The 22,806-nt window shown below is 52.9% G+C and overlaps 1 protein-coding gene across 2 annotated transcripts in view; it reads right to left on the bottom strand.

Moving 5' to 3' along the window:
• Positions 1-12,765: 12,765 nt before the first annotated feature.
• The window catches only part of SLC8A1 (solute carrier family 8 member A1), a 127,186-nt gene continuing 117,145 nt past the window's right edge, over positions 12,766-22,806 (bottom strand). For both annotated transcript variants that reach the window (XM_075413425.1, XM_075413424.1), the window contains exons 7-8: positions 17,956-18,231; positions 12,766-15,336 (exon numbers count right to left, since the gene is read on the bottom strand). In XM_075413425.1, the coding sequence (XP_075269540.1) occupies positions 14,960-15,336; positions 17,956-18,231 (653 nt within the window). In that variant the 3' untranslated portion in view covers positions 12,766-14,959. The remainder of the gene's footprint in view (positions 15,337-17,955; positions 18,232-22,806) is intronic.

Here is a 22,806-nt window from a genome sequence, read left to right on the forward strand (position 1 = left end):
CCCGGTGAGCCCCCCGTCCCGGCGTCGCCGCCCCCTTGGCACCCAGCCGAGACCCCCGCGGGGCGGAGCAGAGCGAAGCGCCAGCCCTGCGCCGGGTCAGGACCAGCCCAGCTCATCCCCTCTTCTCGCCCACCCGTTTCACTTTTCCCGTTTCTGACTTTTTTTTTTTGGCCTGGCCGAGGAAACCCCTCTAGGCCAAGAGTGGCATGAGCAGCGGCTGAAGGGCCCCAGCCCGGCCTTGGCGTGGAGCAGGGCTACCCCTGTGCTAGGTCAGGTCTGCTGCAGACCAACCCTGTACCCGTCCCCGTCCTCGAGGATGTCCTCCTGCACACCCGAGGATGTCCTCTTGCACACCCGGGGCTGTACAAGCCCCTGCACGGGGACCTCGTCCAACGGGAGCCGTGCCAGCAGAGCAGAGGACAGGACAGGTTAAAATGGGGGGAACCAGGCCGAGGGGGTTCCAGCTGCAAGGAGCCCACCGAAAGCGGTGGGGTCTCTTTCTCTCCTGCCGGCTGGGGCTGAGCCCATGACTTCCAGACGGTGCCTTCCAGCAGCAGCGACGGGAGCGGGAAACAGGGGCTGTTAACCGCAGGCACTTTTGGGGTCACACTGAGTGCCCCTGAGTGGGTAAGGCAAAAATTAGCATTTTTACCCTGCACTTTAAAAAAAAAGTGGGGGTGCCTGTGGCAAATCTGATTTCACCATTCCTCGTTCTGGCCTTCTCTTGGATGACGCACAGAGCTGCCTCTCTGACAACCTGCCCCCGTACCACCGCAGACCTCCCCAGCGTGCCTCCCTTCCCCCAGCAGCATCCTTCAGACCTAAAGCTTGCCAAGACTAAGGGGAGGAAAAGAAAAAAAACGTGAGGTGTGTTTCTGGGTGAGGCAGGACATCTTTTAGCACTCCGAGCCCTGGCGAGGGAATCAATAACCCAGGACCATGGCTTGTCCTGCTCCAGGAATTTACTTCCCTAACCGTGTGTTTCTATGGTTACTAGACATGAAAAATGACCAGCGTTTCATGCAGCGCAGTCACGCAGCAACGGTCGAAAACTGGAGGAGCATGGAGAGCACAGCGGAGCTTTTACACCACGACTGAGACACCTCAGCATGGTCTTGTATGCCTGAAGCATTTATGCTGTTTGTGTTTAGGATGATGTGGCACCTGTACAACCGAGCAGGGAAGCGTGGCTGGCTCTGGCAAGGGTGCTTTAATGCTCTCAACAACTGTTTTATCTGGCATGTTAGGCGTGGAGGGAAAATGCCCAGAAATGCTCCAGTCACCTGGGAACCGGAGGTGGGCTGCTGGAGGCCTGTTCCCCAAACAGACCTGTTTCTTGGCCGCATGGCGCTGCAGCCGAGAGACATAGCAGTTGTGTCTGGGGGGGATGAGAGGGGTGGCACGGCAGAGCTGATGAACCCCGCTGCCGGGGGGGATTGGGTCACCTCTCGTCCTTATGCCGCCACCAGAGCAGATTTGTGCCCGCCTTGTACTGCTTCCTTCACCAGCGCAGCATGTCTTCCGGAGGGTCTGACCTGCGGGTGGTATGCTGGTGTCTAGGTGGGGAGCACGCTGCTGTTGGCCAGCCGCAGAGTGACGTGATCCCATGGCTGGGAGCCAGCGCCGGAACAAACCCCGGGCACGGCTTCAGCAGCCGCTGTAGGAGCAGCCATTGCGGGGGATTTCTCGCGACGCGGCATCGGGATGGGATGTTGGTCTTCAGAGACAGGCCGCAGCCCTGGGGTTAACGAACGGACAAGATGCAGTTTCATGGCCGAGGTGACGTGCAGGAAGGCGGATGGCACTGTCTTGGGGTGCCTCGCGTAAGGAGAAAAAGCGCCTTGGAGCCAGGATTAGCAGGCAGCATCTCTCCCCTCTCTCCTCCCGGCTGTCTGGCTGTGGCAGGGACATCTGACCTCTCCCTCCCCACGTAACCAGCGGCACGCAGAGGCGTGGGGCCTGAGGAAGCCACTGTATTGCGCCTGGTCCCCACAGGGCTGTCCCTACAGATGCATCATGCGTGGCTTGTCATTAATCATTGTGTTCTGCAGTGATAATGGCCCTTCTGAGCCAGAAAAGATAATAGCAATAAACATACGTCCCTAATTGCAATTGTAGCTGCTGAAAATTGGTTGTTGCATCTTGCCGAGGGATAGAAATGTAACTGAGCCTTTATCGAAAAATTCAGGGGAAGCTGCCTTATCTTACCCTTTTGCCAGATTAAAAAAATCCTCATACATAAAAATAGACAAAATGAATGAAGAATTTACAAACATCTATATTTTGTGTTAGGAAATGTGATAAAATTAGGAAAACAGCTGAAGACACTGATTTATACAACTCTGACTGTTTCAGGCAATGAGAGGTTTACATATCACAGTTTAACAAGATAAAAGGTCTCCCACAAAATACATAGATGACAGACGCCTCATCTGAATTTGACATAACACAGCATCAAGTACACATGTGATGTGATGAACAGTGCCAGGTCATTCCCCAGTTGGGTAACATACAACCTCTTGAATAAGGCAGTTCGAATATAACTCTTGATTCAAATCACAACATACCCAGGCAGCATGCAGGGAAAAGTAATTTATTTGTACATCAGAATGACACAACTTGCAATATGTTTCCATTTTATGTAGTTAGAGCAACAGGATATAAACCATTCAATTAACATATATATATATATATATCTCAAGTCAACAGTTGTCTTTACTGGAATAAAGATTATCTGTTTTTGGTAAAAATAAAACTATTTGAATTCACTAATTAACAAAATGCACAGTGATCAGAAACCCAATTCTTCTCACAATTGTCTTCCCCGGCTCGCTCGCGTTTCCCAGTGATGCAGCAGCTGCGTAGCCCCAGATTCACAGAGCTCGTTGCACAGAGGAGCAGAAGCTCACGGGCACGCGGTTCCCACGGCATGCTGCACCGCGCCGGCGCGTGACACCCGCACCTGATGGACGGCGGTGCTCCCGTCACCCCCGTACGCACCTCGCGGCTTGGAAACCGCATTTCGCGTCTCTGTTTCTGGGCCCCTGTCCGATAAAGCGTTTACTTACACATGTGCCTGACCTTCGCTGAGTCAAAAGTGGAATGGCACGTGGAAGCCTGTTCCGTGGAACGGGGCCCTTATTTCTTTGTTACCAATTAATTCCTCTGGGTCTTGATGACCAAGAAATTTAAGAAACTGCGAATCTGCTCAGAAGCAAAAGGAAAAAAACAACACCTGAGCCGAAAACCTCTCTGATATGGCGGAGCCTAATGGACGTGGCTGAGAATGTGGTTCCACTGCAACAGACTTGGGGATTACAGAAGATAATGAAGGCTTTTCCTAGCATTGAAAGGTTCTTTCAAGAGGAAGAAATGAAGAAGGGGAAGAAGACTTTTCCCTATTAAAAGAAAAAAGATTTGCAATTTCTGAACAGACTAATCTGGGCAGCTGCTCCCTGGCAAAGGGCTGTACATCCCCCTGTCTCACCGCATGCCTGCAGGGGCTGATCCTCTTGCTTGGGTATCACGTCCCACGTGGCTGGGTCCCCCCTGCCCCTGTCCCCATGCGGGGAAGGGGACAGATCCGGGCATCAGAGGGATTACTGCTGCCGCTGGGTCGGGGCTGCTGCGGGTGCTGGGTGCGCTGCGGGAGTGGCTTTGGAGGGGGCCAGACCTCGTCAGGCTGAAGCCCCGCAAAGCCCTGAGCGAGGGTTACCCACGTGCCACAGGGCCTGTTAACGGCTAATAAAGGTATCGTGCTTATAAATAACGAAGAGGCAGAAGTTACCCGCGAGGGGGTCCAAACGCCCCGAGCCTGCAGAGGGGTGGTTGAGAAAGCTCTCTCCTCCGGGTGAGATACGCAGCAGCAGCAGCAGCCACAGCCGAGACCTTCCTGCTGCAGAACTGTCCCGGGCTTTGAAACCCATCTGTCCGCGAGAGGAACTCCAGGAGAAACCAGATTGTCAGTGTGATTGTTGCTGGATCCCATTTATCACCGTTATAAAGTTGTCTCGTGCCTCCCTACTACTCTAGTTACTGCTCCCATAAAAAAATCATTGGCATATTTCTTTGCCCTTGAAGATACAAAAAAGAAAATCTTCAAAAGATAGTGGGGAGAAAGGTGCTTTCACAATGACATTCAGCGCGAAAAGAGAAACGACATTTTACAGATCATTAGAGAGCTATCTTTGGCAGAATATTTCAAATAAATTATTTTTACAAATATTTTCTGCAGTCATATATTTATTTTGAATAGTTCACTTTCAGCTATAGGGTTACTAGTTCACTACTCTCTATTGATAGGAAAACACCACAAATATAAAAATATATGAGTTCAGCACAATTTTTAGGCTACCACAACTGTCTCCAATGATTTCAAAAGTTGTAGATCGATACCACAGAAAATATGAAACAGGTTTTCTAACAGCGTGTGTCAGGTTAGAAGGTCACAGCTCGTTGCTGTTGTAAAGCGTGCTGGGGAGGGCGGCTGGCACCGTCGCACGGGATTAGCATGGAAACGCGTCGGAGGAGCCAGGTGCTCAGAGCCAGTCCCTGCCGCCGCTGGACATCCCCCCGCGGGGAACCGTCTCTGACCATAAGGCTTGGAGATGTCGCGCTGGGTGGCGGCCAAAGGGTTTCCACCCCGGGCAGGAGAGGAGGGAAGCGGGTGGGCGACGCCGGGCTCGCTGCGCTGAGTTTCTGACAAACCAAGCCGTACCCAGTCCTGGGGTTACCCCCAGGAGGCAGACCAAGAGCAGCTGCTTTTGCCTGCAAAGTTGCCTCCTTTCACCTTTGCGTGGGGGAAAGGACCCGGGGAGCCACAAGCGTTGCCCTTGCGCCGTGGCCAGATCCTGCCCTGGGCTTTGGCCAGGACCCCAGCAGGATGGGGACTCTGACAGGGACCCCGTGCCCCAGCTGTGGTGGCCCAGGTAGGGGCCTCGCCCGGTCCCAACCTTCTGTCCTAGCACAGGCCACCAAGTCCACTGAACATTTTGATTTAAATATTTCACCTTGTTTATACAGCATGTACAGAATATACAACATCAGATAATTATTTCCCAGTAGACTACAACGGTCTCCCAAGATGACCTCTTTTATCGACAAATATATATAAATTGACGGTAATAAAAGAGTCGTACCAACAAATATTATGGCTTTTCAAATAGTATAGCTGCATTGTGCCATTGAACTTATGGGGAACCATGAGAGAGACAGAGAGATCAGGAGTGTCCAGCTGCCGGGCCCGGGGACGGCCCTTGGCTTTGCCCCGCGGGCGCAGGGCTTCACATTGCCGGGGCAGGCGGCAGAGGGAAGGTGAGGATGAATTTATGACCCATGCTCTGATTTCCGTCTCCAGCCAAGCCAGTTCTTCTTCAAACTCTGCTTTCAGCCCTGCTTTGGAAAAATTTGGCGCTGCCCGGCTGGTGTCTGCATCCCCGTCCCTGTCGGGGGGACCAGGAGGTGTCGGGCTGTCGGAGATCTCTCGCTCTCTCTCGGTTGGGGTTTGCACAAGACATCTGTCTGCACGGGAGCGCCCTGCGGCTGTGGTGGAGAGGACGCACGGGACAACGGGAGACACAAGACGTGGGGGGTGATGGTGACTGGGCTTGTGGTGGGTTTGGGTGCACCAGGAAGGGTGGTCGCAGCCTCCCCCCCCGCCTGCCTCCCCCATGCTGCTCCTCGGGGTGATGGGGAGTTCTCCCCTTGGGCTGCTGAGCAGGGGGACAGTTGCTGCTGTCAGAGGAGAGCAGGAAAGCATGAGCCATCGTTTTTGAAACACATCATTGATGTGCTCCAGCACATCAAAAATCGCAGAGGACAACCTTGCCTCGACAGTGCCATCCCCATCCACCGCCCTGGCATGGGGTGCCCGTAAGGCGGGTTCCCTGTGTCCCAGCATCGCACGCCTGCTGCCTGCCGTGGCTCATGGGATGCTGCTTGCCACCAGCTGTTCCCCTTGCTTTTTAGGACCAGCGAGCCGTTTTGAGCTCTTTCCCTCCTGCATCCTGCCGTTAGAGGGGCCTTGGGCTGCCTCACCCGTGGGTGGCATCCAGCACCGCTGGGACAGGCTGGGCAAGCAGCTGCCAGCTCCCTGCCCGAGTGTCCCTCCACTCCTGAGTGGGACAGTGGAAGAAGCTGCTGATTTGAGTTACATCTCTGCCAGGACAGATGTGTTTCTGTGTCTTCTCCAAGCTCATAGCGGCAGCCTCTTTTCTACTCTAGAAAGAAGAGCAGTTGCTTTCCCCGCATTTCAAGTGTACGGAAATGGCTTTTGAGAACTGGAGTGGTCACTCAAGTATCGAGATAACTGGACCACTTAATTACAGCGGAAAATTAGTAACAGTTCTAAATTACTGCTACCATTGTTTTGTGACTAATTCCCATCTCATTCCCCTCTTCTTCAGAATTTTGTGGCCACTCCCTGCAGGCCCCTGTGGCTGAAATCACGGCTGATGCTCCCATGAACAAGCGTGGGCAGCCCAGGCCTCTCCTTTGGCTCTGCCTGTGGGATGCTGAGCTACGAGCGGCTCTGCCCGCTGCACAGCCGTGCGGAGAGCAGTGCAGAGAGACTCCCAGGGGAACCTGCTGCCTTTGCGATGTGTGAGCTTTCCTGGTGACAGCTTTGCTTCCTGGCAGTCTGATCGCTTCTTGCTGGGAATATCCCATGGGCTTGTTTGTTGGGGTGGAGGGGAGGTAGCGCGTTGTGTCCTCCATGTCCTTTTCTTGATTGATGAACGGTGACGTTCGCACCTGGTGAACAGAGACCTCTCCGGATATCCTAGGGCAGTGGTAGGTGTAAAGATGCCCGTCACTGCTGAGCAGTCTTCAAGATGTCATGGTTTTGATTTTACAACCTCATGCCACGTCTCTTTGGCACAGAGACCTGGGATACAGAGGACTGCATTGTACCAAACTTGGCATTTTGTGGCTTTTACCAGCGGGAGCCAGGAAGCTTAGGAGAATTCACCAACTTCTCCCCTCCATCCACAAATAAAACTGTTTTGCTGGATTGCTGAACAATGTCCTCAACAGGTAGTCTTGAAAGCTGGGTTATTTGCAGAGCTGTGCCCCCTAATGCTTAATGTATTACGGAAAAAAGAAGCTGGGTAAGTGTTGTCAGAAGTTGAGCTGTTGTCAGGGAAAAATAAATAACGTTTTCTTGCTTCTAACATAGTGACTATAATGTGAAAGGTATTATCGCAATCTTTTCTAGAGCCGCTAGAAGTAGTGCATGTTTCCTGATTAAAAGCAAGACAAGCAGGTCTCCTGCATGGTTCACTGCATGAGCACGTTTTCTCAAGAGCTCAGAAGACAGAGGAAGCAACATGGGGCAGACAAATGAAGACACGACAGGTATCAGCTCATTTTCGTCTGTACAGGGGGAGTTCAGCCAAGGGGCTCTAATCACAGCTCTTATTGCAAGGCAAGGCCAGGGCAACACGCAGGGCTGTACCTGAGAGCAAGGGGCAAGGGACCCATCTCATCATTACACCGAGCAAGAAGGAATCTGGTTGTGCACCTCCCTACATCCTTGGGAGTCACAAAGCCACTGGTTTGCAAAAGCTGTCATTAACGCTGCCAAATAAGCCCAGTTGCAACCTGGGACACATTTGCACACCAGGATCCAATCTATCCTGTGCTAGCGCAGCAACTTTACAGTCACTCAGCAGGTCTCCACGTTTCTAAGCATCTCTGCAAAGAAGCTCATCTGCCAGAAACTCACGTTTCTGTAAGTGAGGAGCCTGCCAGGGGCTGGGGGCAGAGGGGCACATGCTCCTGGTGATGACAGTGCCATGGACTGCCATGGCAATTTCTGTCATGACAACAGAGCAAGGCTGTACTTCCACACAGGTCTCCCCCTGCCATCATCTGTAAGGGACTCCTGCAAGTTAGAGATAAAGGTGAAGAAAGAAATCCAGCCACAATGGAAGGGCCAGGAGATGCAGGGAGAGAGCTCTGTGACAGTCCTCCACGCCCTGCAAGGGTTTAGGAGCTCTAGGTGTGGATAAGCATCCCAAGCCATTGCAACTTGCTTGACTTAGACTCTACCCATTCTAAGTGGGGGCAGGAAAGTTTTGTAGGCAGGTAGATAAATTTTAGAATATTTGGAGCACTGAGAACAGGCTCCATTCTGAAAGAAAGGAGTCAAGGTGGACCTTGAACCCTCAGTTAAAGCAATTAATATGTTCTGGAAGCGAAGAGGCAGGGTTGGGGTGGGGGCTGGAACTTGATAGTGGTGGAAATTCAGCAGAAAAGTTTAATCTTCCAAAAACTCATGAGTGAAGTACAGCAGCAGAATAAAAACAGTGCCTGTGTGTGGTGGCTGTAGCAGTGCCTGGGTGATGAGCAGGAAGGGCTCAGCAAGCTGACGTTTGCCTTGGCTGCGTGGAAGCTTGCATGGTCCTTTGCTTGCAGGGGCTCAAGTCCAAGACATTTTTTGGAGTGGGGAATCTTTGCCCTGAGATAGAGACAGCAAGCCTGAGCTAACAAGCATAGATGTTTGGTCCAAGGAGAGAGGAGACTCGTCCCACACAGGAAGCCCTCAGCTGTGGGGCAGGAGGGACAGAGAAGACTCCTCTGCAGGGAGCCTGAAAGAAGAGGGCATGTGAAGAGGCTCTGCAGAGGAGACCAGCACAGAGCAAGCTCCAGGCTGGATTACCACTGTGCGCAGATAGCCATTTTGGGGCCTGGAGATAGCTCAAGGCGGATGCTGGAGGACCCCAGCATCAGGTAGCATGTGCTCCTTGGTGCATTGCTGATGCTCCTTCCCACCATTACCTAGAACTGCACACTGCTGGGCGTGGAGTGTGTGTGCTGGGAGGGGCGGAGAGCTGTCGTAGTGCAGTACAACAGATCAAGAGCTATTTTGAATCAAACAAATAAAAATACTGCCTGGGGTTGGTGCCCGTAGACAACCGATAAAGCTGGAGGCTGTGCTGCAGCTGTGCAGGAATCAAGCTGCGTGTCTGTAGCCGTAACAGCTGGGGCAGGGGGATACGGTGTGGCAGTGCCTCACAGGGGCTTTCCAGGTCTGGGTGGTACCCCATAGCACTTCTCCCTTCTCTGTGCCCTCTGATACTGGACATCCCACTGACAGGATGCGGCTCCACTGCCTGGCAGTGCTCTGCAGCATCCACTCTGGGAACGGCGTGCACCCCAGTGCCCTCCTTCACACTTCTAGGGAGGGGAGCCCCAAGCTGGCATTCGCCTTGGGAGGGTGGGAAGGAGCCAAGGTAGGGTGCAGGGCCCACAGGAGAGAGCGATAAGCCACCGTGGGGGCACTGGGTGCTCAGAGGCAGGGTTGGCCATTCTTGGGATGGTCCAGAGAGAAAACAAGACAGTGCAGAGGCCCCCTGGATGCTCTCAGGGATGTGCCATAGACAGCAAATCTTGCTAGAGACATCAACCTTCTGGCTATCTTTGCTGATAACAGCTCCTGCTTGGTCAGACAGGCCCCTTTCCTTTGCAGCATCCCTTCCCTCCGCGTAAGGGGTGCTGCTGGCTGGCGAGAGGCTCTTGGCACCTCCAGTTCCAGAAGGAGGAAGGCTCAAGTCCTTAAAAGGTGAGGAATCTCACTGTATTTATTGTCCCTTGGTGCTTTTTGCAAGAATACAGATGCCTCTGGATGCTTTCCTGCACAAGTTAATTTTTTACAAGATAAATAGGCTTTTCTGCAGCTGTGCTGTGCATGCGTATGCGTGTGTGTGGTCGGTCATCGCATGCTCTGAGAGGCCAGAGAGGTTCCTGGTGCTCTGCAAACATGCTTCCCCAGATGGGCCTGGGTGCTAAAGCCTACAGAAAAATAACGCAGGGGTTTCTCCCAGTATACCACCCTCTGGCATGAAGTTTTCCCTCTCTTCTCTCTCTCTGTCCCTTTCTGGCTATGCCCAGCTCTGCCCCTCCGGGACTGCTGCTGCGCCTCCTCCTTAGGTATGTATATGGCCCCCAATACCGTCGCACTTGATTCTTACCCAAGCATTTAAAAATAGCTGTAACAATAACACACAGGCTCTGGCTCTCCCCTCCCCACCCGCAGCAGAAATAGCACGGTGAGTTTATTGACTGCGTCCAGGCTCATGACCAGAAAGGGCTCAAAGCTTCCCTTTTCCCTTTTGTCCTTTAATGAAGTGATGGAAGTGGGGAAGAAGTTGCACAAATGACTCTCGCAATGTCCCCTCGCCCCAGAGCCACCTGGGCTGCCTGGAAATGGGTGACACATTGGCAGACACATCGTTCGGAGATGAGGGATTCGCACCTCCAGAGCAAGCAGTTCCCACTCTGCCCTGGCATGGGTGCAGGCAGGAGGTAGCAGTTCGGGTAGGCTCGGCTGTGAGATGCTGCAGATTTGTGGCTCCCGCTGGCACCAGGGACCTGCAGAGTCCCTGACGCTTTTGCACCTTTTCCATGTGTTCAGGCTGTGGCTGGGATTTGCCTCCTCTCCCATCGTCCCCTGAAGAGCAGGATATGGATTTGCTAAGATGCTCAGGGCTGTCACTGCTCCGTCTGCTCCTTCCCTTTGTCTCCAGGTGCTTTGCAGTGGCCTGTTGAGTTATTTGAATGTCTGTTTCTGAATGTCCTTTGCACCGTGCTGCATCCTTTTCCATGGAAAGGTTTGCCTTTGGCTAGTGTGATGATGAGAGGGGGTGAGAGCAGCCAGGACAGGTGGATGGGCAGAGGTTGAGGATTTGAGGTGCTGTTTCTGGCAACCTCCTTGAGCCTGGGGCTTTGTCAGAGATGTTCGATGTCCTTCCCTTGTGAGGGAGGGTGGGGAGGTTGGCAGGGACGAGGAGGACATAGGAGAGCAGGAGACCCGAGAAGCCGGGCTGGGCACGAGGGCGAGACGTGCGGCGCCGGGGGCTGTGCTCCCTCCTGCTGCCCCCGGCAGCATGCGTCCTCGTCTCGCGGAGTTTCTTTTGCCTTTGGAGGGTTTGGTTTAAAGACGTTGGTGCAGAGGAGCAGGCATGACACCTTTGTGAACACAGGCTGGGGCTCGGTGGAGCAGTCCGTACCCTCCTTGACATGGCAAGGCATCAGCCAGGTAAAAGCCTTCCTGCTCATCCATGGCTCCTCCGTGAGCAACTGGGCAAATATGTGTCATGCTTCACATAAGCTCATTAAAGGTGCCAAAAAGCACAGGTCTGGCAGAGAGCAATTGCATAAACAAGGCTGCTGTTTACTCTGTGATTTAGGCCTTGTCCTGTGCGAGCAATGCTCTATCATTCCCTTTGGAAAGCTCTGTGAGCAGAACAGTTATTTAATGCCTGTTAAACTGAGCTGCTACACAAGTCCCGTTCGACTTGTTAATGACTTCAGTGACTGCAATTCATTCTGAAGAAGTAAATGATGAGAGTAGAATACCAACATCACCTTTCAGTAGATGTAATTACCGGGTCAGGAGAGCTGCTTTGCTTTCATAATTCACTGCCTGGGAAAAGAACACGGACGTGACCAGCTGTGTCCACCTGGGGCTTGGCGATCATTGAAGCTTGACCCACACTCATCCCAGAGGGTGCTGAGCACCTGCAAGGAGAGTGGGGCTGGCGGCACAGCTGGCAAAAAGCAGCACAGGGTGTGTGCAAGGGCCAGGCTTGCATGAGAGCAACCTGGAGATCATGTTAAATCCCCTGGCCGCTGCGGTGCGTTGGTCACCTGCTCTGTCACACATCCCCTCACCGTGCCAGATGGGAATTTTACTGCCTCTGGGCCTCCACAGACACGACCATGCTGCAGCAAAATCAGCCACCTCCTACCCTCTCTGTTTTTCCTTGGTGGCACATTTCTAGCCTGGGGCTCGAAAACCAGACACTGCTGTGTCCGCAGCAGATGGGCAGGAGCGCAGGCAGGACCCCAGGGGCGCATGCCCCAGGCATGTGCACCTCTCCAGGAGGAGCAGGGAGAGCCCTGCCAGATGAAGGCAACGCTTGCCTGGGACCCGTCTCTGGAGCTGGTGTTTCAGTTCAGCTGTCAGAGCGGGACCTTGGAAGCATTGCAGGGAGGGTTTATTTGGGGACAGCTCAACAGATGCTGGATGAAACACAGAGAGGAGCAACATCCCTGGGCACATAGAGACTTTTCTCCTCCTCGGTGCTGGCTGAGTGCTGTCGAGCCACACGGGTCAGAAACAGCCCACAGCACCTGGGCTGGGGCATGGGCACGCAGCTGCCCAGAGCCGCCTGAGCTCCTGATTTGCTTGGCCACCTCGTGGGGTGTCTCAGATCTGCTTTTGCACCCATGGACCTTGCCCTGGCAATGCACCTCTTGCATTCCCAGTTCTCGCTAGCTAGTGGCTTAACCTAGCACAAGTCACCATGAGGCTGGAACAAGAGCAGGAGCAGTTCTATGTAACTAGAGGACACAAGCAGAAAGAGCTACTAAGTACCTTGGGGGCATATGGACGGGTCTCCCTGAGTCTAGGGCAAGCCAGCACTAACAGAGGAGCCAGCACAGGAGCAGCTCCTGGCCCCAGAAGGGTTGCTCTGCAGCTCTGTCCCCGGGCAGTTTCCTGCATCCCCCTGAGAGCTGGGCAGGCTGCGAGCCCCAGCTGTACCGCAGCACACCGAGCCCAAGGCACAATGGAGATGGAGCACGAGGAAAGCCGTGAGATGGGGCAAGACTGGACGTGCAGAGGCACCGTTGCCTCCTGTCAGCGGCAGAAACACAATGATGGAAAACCAATGAGTAAAGAAGAGATGAGTACATTGTAAGGGGAGACAACGGGAGGGGAGGGTTTTCAGTAGAGAATATGCAGGAGCACTACTGGATCCATCAGGAATCATTACAAACTTTATTTGTCTGTGCATTGTGTACCATTGATAAGGATCATCACAATTAGTGGACTCACTGCCTATAGTGGTGGGCAATACACACAAAGAAAAATCAATGAAGCCAAACAGATGAAAATGAAATAATTGTACATAAAGGTAATCATAAACCTGAACAACCTTCACCTCTGTTTGATTCTTCTCCCAAAACAAAGAGAAACAAAAAGAAAACTCCCAAAACCCATCACAAATGAAAAAAAAGGCTGGAGAAGAACAAAAACCCCACAACTTCATACTCCTGGAGAAAATCTTACAACAGGTTACTTAAAATTTCCACAGATTGTTCAAAATGAGTACAAACTCCCCCAGCCAACTGGTTACAGTACAAGCATCAGACGGGTTTTCAGCTGGCTGGGAAGAGCTCACCAGTGGATGTGCCGTCTGGGCGTTTGCCTGGCTGGGATGCTGCGAAGCCCGGTGAAGGGCGTAGGGTACGGAGACATCTCTCAACACCAGTGCACAATGCCATCCCTGTGCTGTGCCCAGGGGAGCTCTGCATCCACACCTCCCCGGGCTTGGCTTGCTGCCCCAGCCCACACTGCTGGAGTCGGGGGGTGATGCTGGGTTAAACCTCTCTGTCTCATCCTTCCCATCGAGTTCAGATTTGGACAGTGCAAAATGTGGCCTTTTTCCTTGGGGGACACTTCCAGGTTACGCTCAGTGGCGTGGGAGATCTTGTTCTGGCCCTTCAGCCCTTACGCTGAATTATTCTGCCTGCAAATGGCTGTGGGAAAGGACCAGCTTTGGGGGCTGATCCTGATGGCTTAACGCTCAGAAACAGGGGCTGTCACTAGATCTCTGGGGACACGGAATAGCAGCGGGATGAGTGGTTTTCAGGCAGCCACCGGCTACAAAGGCAGAGGCAGGTGAGACTCCGGGAGCCAGCTGTGCTCGTCCTCCCTGGGCTCGGACGCTGCTCGTCCCGCTTGGGCTCCCTGGGACCTCTCGTAAAACCTCCTGTGGACGGGGAAGGCTTTTGCACCGGCTTCAGCATGTCCTGGACTGGCCACTGTGGGGGGGACCCCAGCCACGCGGGGGCACGGAGCCTGCAGTCTCTGGGGTATGGATTTTCCTCCCCTGAAAACCTACGACTGAGTGGCTGTTATTGCTTCTCGTGGACCCATGCGCGGAGCAATAAATGGGGACAGCTTTCCCTCCTTTTACCCCCACTAAGAGGAAACAAACAAACAAACAAAAAACTATGGCAAAACTAAACTAACTAAAATAAATAAAACCCTGTGAAAAGAAAACACTTGTATTTGCAATGCTCAACCCACATGGCTGGAGGGACTATCGCTATAGGATGCTATATACAGACAGGGTTCATTTCATTCATGCAAATGTTACAAGTACCACGACAGCATGCCCAAGGAGGTGGATGAGGTGGGAGGAAAGCCCCCGCCACTCCACACAGCCTTGGCTTAGGACACCGGACACGAGGTTGCGGCTGTGCATCCCCGAAGCGCAGAGGCAGAAAGGCAAGGGGCACGTGGAAGGGGGTGGGTGGGGAAATGCTAGTTGTACACACGCCAAACCAAACCAAACCAAAAAAAACCAACCCCAAATCAATGACGAAAACGGTTTGTGTTCTATCTTTAGAAAGCTCCCAATTTCCCCTTGTCTCCAGTCCGGTCTCTTGCTTCTCTCCAACAGGGCCAGAGGGGATGTTCGCGAGTGGCGAAGGCAGGTGGATGGTGGTCGGAGATCAGGGCCCTCGCTTTCCTCTCCTTCCCTCGCCCACTGGTCTGTTTCTCACCAGCTACTCTGGCCTTCCCCGTACCGACGTGCCCCGGTCGCCTTTGCATCCATCCTCCCGGGGGCCGGCGGTCGGGAGAGAGCGATGGGAAAGGGCTTGGTGGCTATCAGCCGTTCTTGTTGGTAGAGTTGCAGAGAGGGCCCTGCTGCCGGACTCCTGGCCGGGGCCGCTGCCCGGGGAGGGGTCCTACTGGCTTTGGGGTCCTGCCTGGTTCAAAGGATGCTCCAAAGCCGCTTTCTGTCAGCAGGTGTGTGAACATGGCATATCTCTTTTATTCTTTCTCTGTTCATTATACACAGCATTATATCTATATCTATACCTATATATCACTCTATATAGATACATATAGATATATATATATTTACTATCTCTGATTGTCCCTTTAGAAGCCCTTTATGTGGCAGTAGGCTTCCAGAGATGAGAAGAATATGTACAAGAGCCAGAGGAGGATAAAGAGTGAGGATGTGAGCAGCTTGGAAGTCCGCGGCCCGCCCAGCTCACCTCCAATCTCGGGTCTCCGCCGGTAGAGCAGCACACCCACACTGATAAAAGCAAAAATGGTGAAGAGGGTGACAGAGAAGGCCAGGGTGCCAGGCGAGACTTGGAAGGCTTGTCCGTGCGCCGCGTGGTAGATGGCTGCAATGGACCAGGCCACCCCGATGCCCAGGAAAACGTTCACGGCATTGCTCCCGGTGACGTTCCCAATAGAGGCATCTGCGTACTGGTCCTGCGTCGCTGCTACTTTGCTGGCAAATGTATCTGCAAAGGGAAGGCAGAGAGAAACCCTTAGGAAACAGCCAGCTAAGGAGGGACAACAGCAGGCAGGCTGGGGACAAATGTCAACAGCACCACTTGGTGAATGGAGATAGTGGGTAAGGGGACAGGGTACAGTCCTGTCCATGGGCAGTCCCAAGGAAGGGCACATCTGGCCAGAGCCAGAGTGACAGCCAGGGTGTAGAAATGCCCAGGAGGGAAACCTCATTCTCTAGAAATATAAGGCTTTTGCCAGTAAGGCCCCAGATGCCCCACAATGCTTCAAGCAACAGACAACACTTCCTGGTATTACACTGTGTTGGCCCCTTCTCCCACATCCACTGATTTGTTGGCTTGCAAAAGAAATGAAAAGCTTGGAAAAGCCTTGTGGGAGCCACAACGGTTTGTATCTGTCCTTCAGGGCCCCTGAAGTTTTGTGTTTGTGTGTTTGCTTTAATGTCGTCTCTCCAAAACCTTTTGCCTCACTAAGTCCAGTGTCTTGTGCAGACCCTGACACTTTGGTAAACAAGTTACCATCTTTCACCCCTTAGGGAGAAAAACGCTCACCCAGGTGCTCCACCAGCTTTAATACCAGTGGCAAAAGAGCAGTGATAAAACTTGGCTGGCCTTTTACATGGCAGATCTTCTGTCAAGTAGACCAGCACGACACTGCTCTGCACCATAGGGAAGTGCTGATTTTACATCCAAACCCACTCTGGATCTGCAAGGGGGGTGAGCAGGAGAGGGATTAGCATATGGGTTTTGTCCAGGTGAGCACTCTCATCTAATGATGAGAAGACGAATCCTTAACACATCTGTACTCCCAGATCACCTTGGGTACAGGCAGCAGAGTGTGGCTCAGAAATAGAAAACGGTGAGGTCAGGTTTCATGGTTTTTAATTCTACAGAATTTCCTTTACAATTCTTCCCAGTGGGGCTCCAAGCTCAGACGGCAAAGCCTGGCACGAAGATCCAGTTTCATGTAACGGCGGGGGCTGGGCACCTATAAGCACAGCGAGAGGGCCCATTTGGAGCAAAGAAATCAAAAGGCTGGTTTATGTTTTAGAAAAAGCTCCCACGGAAATGCATCTGACTGCTGAGGGAAGGAAAAGGCATTTTCCCTCGTTCTCAGTCTGGTGCAGTAATGGGGTGTGGGACAGTGCTGATGCCTCTGTGGCGCAGCAGCTGCCACTGCGGGAGGAGGGATGGGGCACATCTGGGGCACACTGCCAGCGCCGGCCAGAGGGTGGAAACAACCACGCACACTTCTGCAAGCTGGGAGTGGTGCTTTTAATGCAGGGAAGGTCCCTGCCAGTCTTGTACGTTTGTCTGACGCCTGTCCGCCTCCTGGAAAGCACCTTGCACCTCCCCGGTGTGCAGGAACCCAGCTAGCACCCAGCCAACACGACACGGCTTCAGAGCATCTGCTAGTTCAAAGAAGAGTAACCAAATGCATCCCAAAAAGAACTTCTTAAATGCCACCTTTTGTCGACAAAAGCAGGAGGGAAGATTTTCGCTGTCAAGGGTGTGAGACAGCCCTACAAACCTCACGCCTAGAAGTGCCAGAGGTCTAAAAAGTGCTCCTTCTTCTGTTCCTTGCCCAAATCTGTTCTTTCTTTTGATTCTGCTGCTTCTTTTTTGGCCTTTGGTAGCATTAGGACAATTTCAAGATCTTTGAGCACCTAGGTGCTGATTACTGGAAATCTGGGGGTAGTGAGGGAAGATGTGACTGACATGGGGGGTGGTCAGGTTGGGTTAAGAGCCCCTTGTCCTGGAACCAGGCTGTGCCTGGCCAGCACAGCCCGTGGAAGAAGGTGAGTGAAAGGCACAGGTCCTCTTACACAAGCTGACATGGGACTTCTCAGACACCATCCTCTCCAGTGCACCAGTTCACCCCTAAGAGGGGACCTTTGCTGAGCCAGAAGAAAAGGAGGCTGGGCTACAGCAAGTCAATGTGCATTGGGAGGACAAAGTGGCATGCAGGTATGGAAACTCATGTTTTTTTTCTCTCCCTTGTTAGTCCTCAGTCTCTGCTGTCTTCTGAGGCTGGGTGACCACCTGGTCAGAGACACGTCTCCAAATATCTGTGGGGCCGGAGCCTTCTAGGGGCTTCACAAGTCACATTTCGAGCAGCTGCCCCAGCTCAGCAACCTCACCTCGATCCATCTGAACCAAAGCTGAAAGTGGTCTCACACAAAGGTGTCTGCACTGGACAGAGCACCTTGAGTAAGGACTAGCACCTAACTCACCTGGGAGGCAAGGTTAAAGGAGCAGATGCTCAGAAAGACAATGCAGGACTGCCAACACAGGCAGCACTTTAATCAAAGACCAATATCCTACTCTGAGAGTGCATGCCATGGAGGCTGTCCACAGAAATAGATACTTCACAGTATTTGCAGGCGAAGGTCCTTGAAATAATTGCCAGAGGACCGAATCCACGTCCTGATTCGATCCTCCTGGTGCATCTGAGACTGATAAACAAGTTCCACACACACCTCAAATCTGTCCTTGGGGGTCCTGTAGAGCACAGGTGAGGACCTTGCTGTGCCCAGCTTTCCCAGCCCAACCCCAAACCCAGACTGGGCAGAGATGGACCTTTATAACAAACCCTGCTGTTGTCCTTACCTGGCACCGACGTCCCCAGTGCGACAAACACGACCGCAGTGACTGAGTCCTTCAAGCCGATGGTGCAGCCAAAGTGGGATGCCAGGTCACCAATGAAAGCTGTCAGAAGGCCGATCATGAGGATGGAGACAACGAAGCAAGCCCAGCCATTCCAGTAGTCTGTCGGGGGCACGAAGGCAAAAAGGACCTTCCAGAAGACGGTCAGAAAGTGCATCACATAGTCAAAGCAGGAGGGCAGCTTCTCCTCCCCACATTCATCGTCATCGTCGTCTTCCCCTGGAGAAAACCATCAGTGCCTGATTAGACTCGCCCATCCTGGTGGAGGTTGGGCAAAGCTCCTGTACATACTGCAGCCCCCCACATGCTATCTCTCATGATTTGGGCCCTAGACGGCCTTGATTTCCAAGTATCTTCTTTTCTGGGCAATCATCAGAGAGGCTCAGTGGCCTTTCCTGGCACCTTCCCAGGGCACAGAGAGACCCTCCTAAGGCATCGATCTGAAAAACCAACCTGCACTTCAGAAAACGCAGAACTTCATGCCAGCAACTCTGCCTGGGTTTAACCACCAGATGCTTTCCAGGACTCTGCTCAGGAGCCCTTTCCCTAGAAGACATGGGAAATGGCTGGCCTCACGCTGGCTGGAGCCACTCAGAGTGGGTGAACCCACCAAGAGCAACACGTGCCTCACAGAAACTCCCCTAAGGCAGCTCATTTTGAGTTGCCTTTCACAAGCACCTCTGATTGCTTCCAGCTCACTGGAAAGAAGACTGATTTTGGTGGCTGCTGAGCTGCTAGCTCTGGCACTTCCTCTTTTCTACAAACCAGGATCCAGCCATGAAGAATACCCGCCCTAAGACCTCCTGGTCCATCACTGCTCTCTGTCCTTCCCTTTCGCATTTCCCTGCCCCTTCACATGCCTACCTATGAGCTCTGTCTGCCCATTCCTTTGGTCTGGTCTGATCAAGTTCAGTGGGCACTTTCCACGCATGAAAACACTTTCCCATTTGCACCCCTTCCAGGTAGCCATCAAGCACCCCAGGTCACAAGCCAGCCATGGGGCATCATTTGTCACAGGAAAAATGCACTTTTCTTCTTCTCTTTATTTTCTGTCGCTGATCCAGGTCAGTGCTTCATTTCTCACCAACCTGTTTTTAATGCCTTGAAGGGGTCATTTTCCCAGCATGAGCCTGCCAGCAGTCCTGGCCCCATCTCTGCTCACCAGAGCACATTGTGTGGGCCAGACCCTGGCTATCCTGCTGCTGTGCTGACCGCTCAGCCCCGACAGCCCACTGCTGCTCACACCTGGGTCTCCAGCACAGATGGGGAGTGGGGGATGTGAGTCCTTGTGCCCATCCTGCCTGATGTCCTGGGAGCTCTCAGACCCCAAGTGCCAGCTGCTGTGTGCCCCCAAAGGCACCAGTGTTTCACCACCCTCATTGTAAAGAATTTCTTCCTTATATCTAGCCTAAACCTACCCCTTTTTAGTTTACAACCATTACCCGTTGTCCTGTCACTGCTGTCTCTTGTAAAAAGATTGTCCCCATCTTTCCTATAGGCTCCCTTTAAGTACTGACAGGCTGCAATCAGGTCTCCCAGCAGCCTTCTCTTCTCCAGGCTGAACAAGCCCAACTCTCTCAGCCTGTCCTCATAGGAGAGGTGCTCCAGCCCTCGGATCATTTTTGTAGCCCTCCTTTGGACCCGCTCCAACAGTTCCATGTCCTTCTTGTGCTGAGGGCTCCAGAGCTGAACGCAGTACTCCAGGTGAGGTCTCACCAGAGCAGAGTAGAGGGGCAGAATCACCTCCCTCGACCTGCTGGCCACGCTTCTCTTGATGCAGCCCAGGACATGGTTGGCCCTCTGGGCTGCCAGCGCACATTGCCGGCTCATGTCCAGCCTTTCGTCTATCAGTACCCCCAGGTCCCTCTGGGCAGGGCTGCTCTCGATCCTTTCATCCCCCAGCCTGTATTGATACTGGGTATTACCCCGACCCAGGTGTAGGACCTTGCACTTGGCCTTGTTGAACCTCATGAGGTTCACACAGGCCCACCTCTCCAGCTTGTCCAGGTCCCTCTGGATGGCATCCCGTCCTTCTGGTGTCTCAACCGTACCACTCAGCTTGGTGTCATCTGCAAACTTGCTGAGGGTACACTCGATGTCACTGTCCATGTCATTGATAAATATATTGAACAGCACCGGTCCCAGTATGGACCCCTGAGGGACTCCACTTGTCACTGGTCTCCATCCGGACATTGAGCCATTGACCACTACTCTTTGGCTGCGACCATCCAACCAATTCCTTATCCACCGAACGGTCCACCCATCAAATCCATGGCTCTCCAATTTAGAGAGAAGGATGTTGTGGGGAACCGTGTCAAAGGCTTTACAAAAATCCAGATAGATGACATCCATTGGTTTTCCCTTGTCCACCCTTGTTGCTACATCATCATAGAAAGCCACTAGGTTGGTGAGGCAGGACTTGCCCTTGGTGAAGCCATGCTGGCTGTCCTGAATCACGTCCCTGGCCTCCATGTGCCTTAGCATATCTTCTAGGAGGATCTGTTCCATGATCTTCCCAGGCACAGAGATGAGGCTGACAGGTCGGTAGTTCCCAGGGTCTTCCTTTCTACCCTTTTTGAAAAGGGGCACAATGTTTCCCTTTTTCCAGTCACTGGGGACTTCCCCTGACTGCCATGACTTTTCAAATATCATGGAGAGTGGCTTGGCAACTACATTAGCCAGTTCCCTCAGGACTCTGGGATGCATCTCATCAGGTCCCATGGACTTCTGTACATTTAGGTTCCTCAGGAGGTCCTGAACCTGGTCTTCACTTACAGCTGTAGGTATTTTACCCTCCTGGTCTCCTTCATGCCATTCATTGACTTGGGAGGGGTGAGGAGAGAGGTTGCCAGTGAAGACTGAGGCATTAATCTTCATGCTGGTCCTGGCAGGGGCCATGGGGATCCAGGAGCTGTCTTGGTTTCTCCCTTCCCTGCTCCAGGTGTCGGCACCTCACCTGTCTCTACAAAGCCGCTTGCATCCAGCCTCCAGGGAGTCCCCAACATGCAGGGCTGATCCCGCCAGTGAGCCCCTCGGGGCTGGTGACGTCCTGCCTGACTCCAGCAGCTCTGACAATCCCTCTGGCCAGCCTGTCCTCTCGATGGGATGTGTGGCGAATGCAGAGCTCCCCCACCCTGGTATAGTGCACAATGCCAGAGCTGTGGCACAGTCAAAAATTCTTCCAGCTCATGTTTGAACCAGCCCTGGGCATGAAGGGGAGGTGACACTTTCCCAGTGACATCAGCAGGAGCCTTCCTTCTGCCCTGAAGGAACAAGGATGGGTTTCTAAGTCATGGGCATCGGGGATTCCAAGGCCATTGTGAGTTGTGTTCAAGACATCCGTTGCACTCAGGTCGGTGATTTGTCATTGTATTTGATGTATTTTTTGCCTTCCAAGGATGTGGACCATCAGATCTCCCTGCATGGCTGTAGGCAGAATCTCCTTACGAAGGGGAGGAAACAATGTGCAGTCCATCCCCCTCAGACAGCATGAGTGAGCCTGGGTCTCCTTCCCGGGAGGACACCTCAGGATGGTGGAAAAAAGGGGTCAGTCCCAGAGCAGTCAAGAGCACCCAGTGAAACCTGAGCCTCTGCTCTGCTTCACTGCTGTGGACGAGGGGACAAGGTCCCACCTCGTCAGACACTGGGTTTAAGGGGATGATGGCTCTGTGCCTGGGAAAAGCTGCTTCTCCCGGCAGCCGCAGTACTGATCAGGCTGACATAAGCTTTTGAATGAGACCATGGTGTTTTTATCTGCTCCGCTGCTGGCCAGGGTGAACATTCCTCCTTTCACATCTTCCTCCATAATGCGGCTGTTTGATTGAATAACAAAACGTATAGAGCCTCTCACAGGGAGAATAAAATGGTCTTGCTGTACTCTGTGTACCAGCACGTGGGTATCAGTTAACCCCATGTTCAAATGGTGGCTCTGTGCCATGACAACAGAGTTACTGGGGGAAGCTTCTGGTGAGCTGCTTGCTCTGTTGCTGCTCATAACAGTAATTGCTTTCTGCCTCATGCTCATGACAAAGGTGGTGATCAAAACACGGCATCCTTCTTGGGGAAGTGGAGGCCAAACCCCATGCACTGAAGTTTCACCTCTTGGCTATTCCCCTTTGTGGTCTCACAAAGAGCGGGCACAGCACACAGGAGCAAGAAAAGAAAAAGGTCCAGGGATCACCTGGATTGTGATTACCCTCAAGAGATTTGGTAACCTATAAGGGGAGTTAATGTACTCCTGGTTTGGCCCAGCTCCAGTACATGTAAACCTTGCACTCTGCTGGCATCCTTGGGGCTCTCAGCAGAGATGCAGTTGCAGGGGAGAGGTTAGTGATGGGGCCAGTGAAAGCAAGGCATGAGGGAGCCTCTAATGCAGATATCTCTCTGTACGCAGGGGATATGGTATCCCACATGATGGCTGGGGTGAAGCTGGAGGGGATTCAGTGGGGCCACCAAGATGATCGGAGCCTGCAGGACGCTGCCTATGGGGAGAGGTGGAAGGAGCTAGCTTGATGAATCAGGAGGAGAAGGAGGTTGGAGGGCACGAAGCAACAGCCTACAGCGACTTGGAGGGCATCTACAGAGAGGATGGAGCAAAACTCCCCTCTGCACTGACAAGTGATACAACAAGGGGCAATGGCCACAAACTGCAGCTTGGATGGTCACATCAAGAGAAATGTCTCCTCCAGAAGGGTGGTGCAGCCCAATGACCTGTAAAGGTCCCTTCCCACCCAAACTATTCTATGAGTCTATGATTCTATTCTATGATCTTTGGAGGTTTTCAATATTTGTCTA

Source organism: Opisthocomus hoazin, chromosome 2 (assembly GCF_030867145.1).
Source record: "Opisthocomus hoazin isolate bOpiHoa1 chromosome 2, bOpiHoa1.hap1, whole genome shotgun sequence".
Classification (NCBI taxonomy): domain Eukaryota; kingdom Metazoa; phylum Chordata; class Aves; order Opisthocomiformes; family Opisthocomidae; genus Opisthocomus; species Opisthocomus hoazin.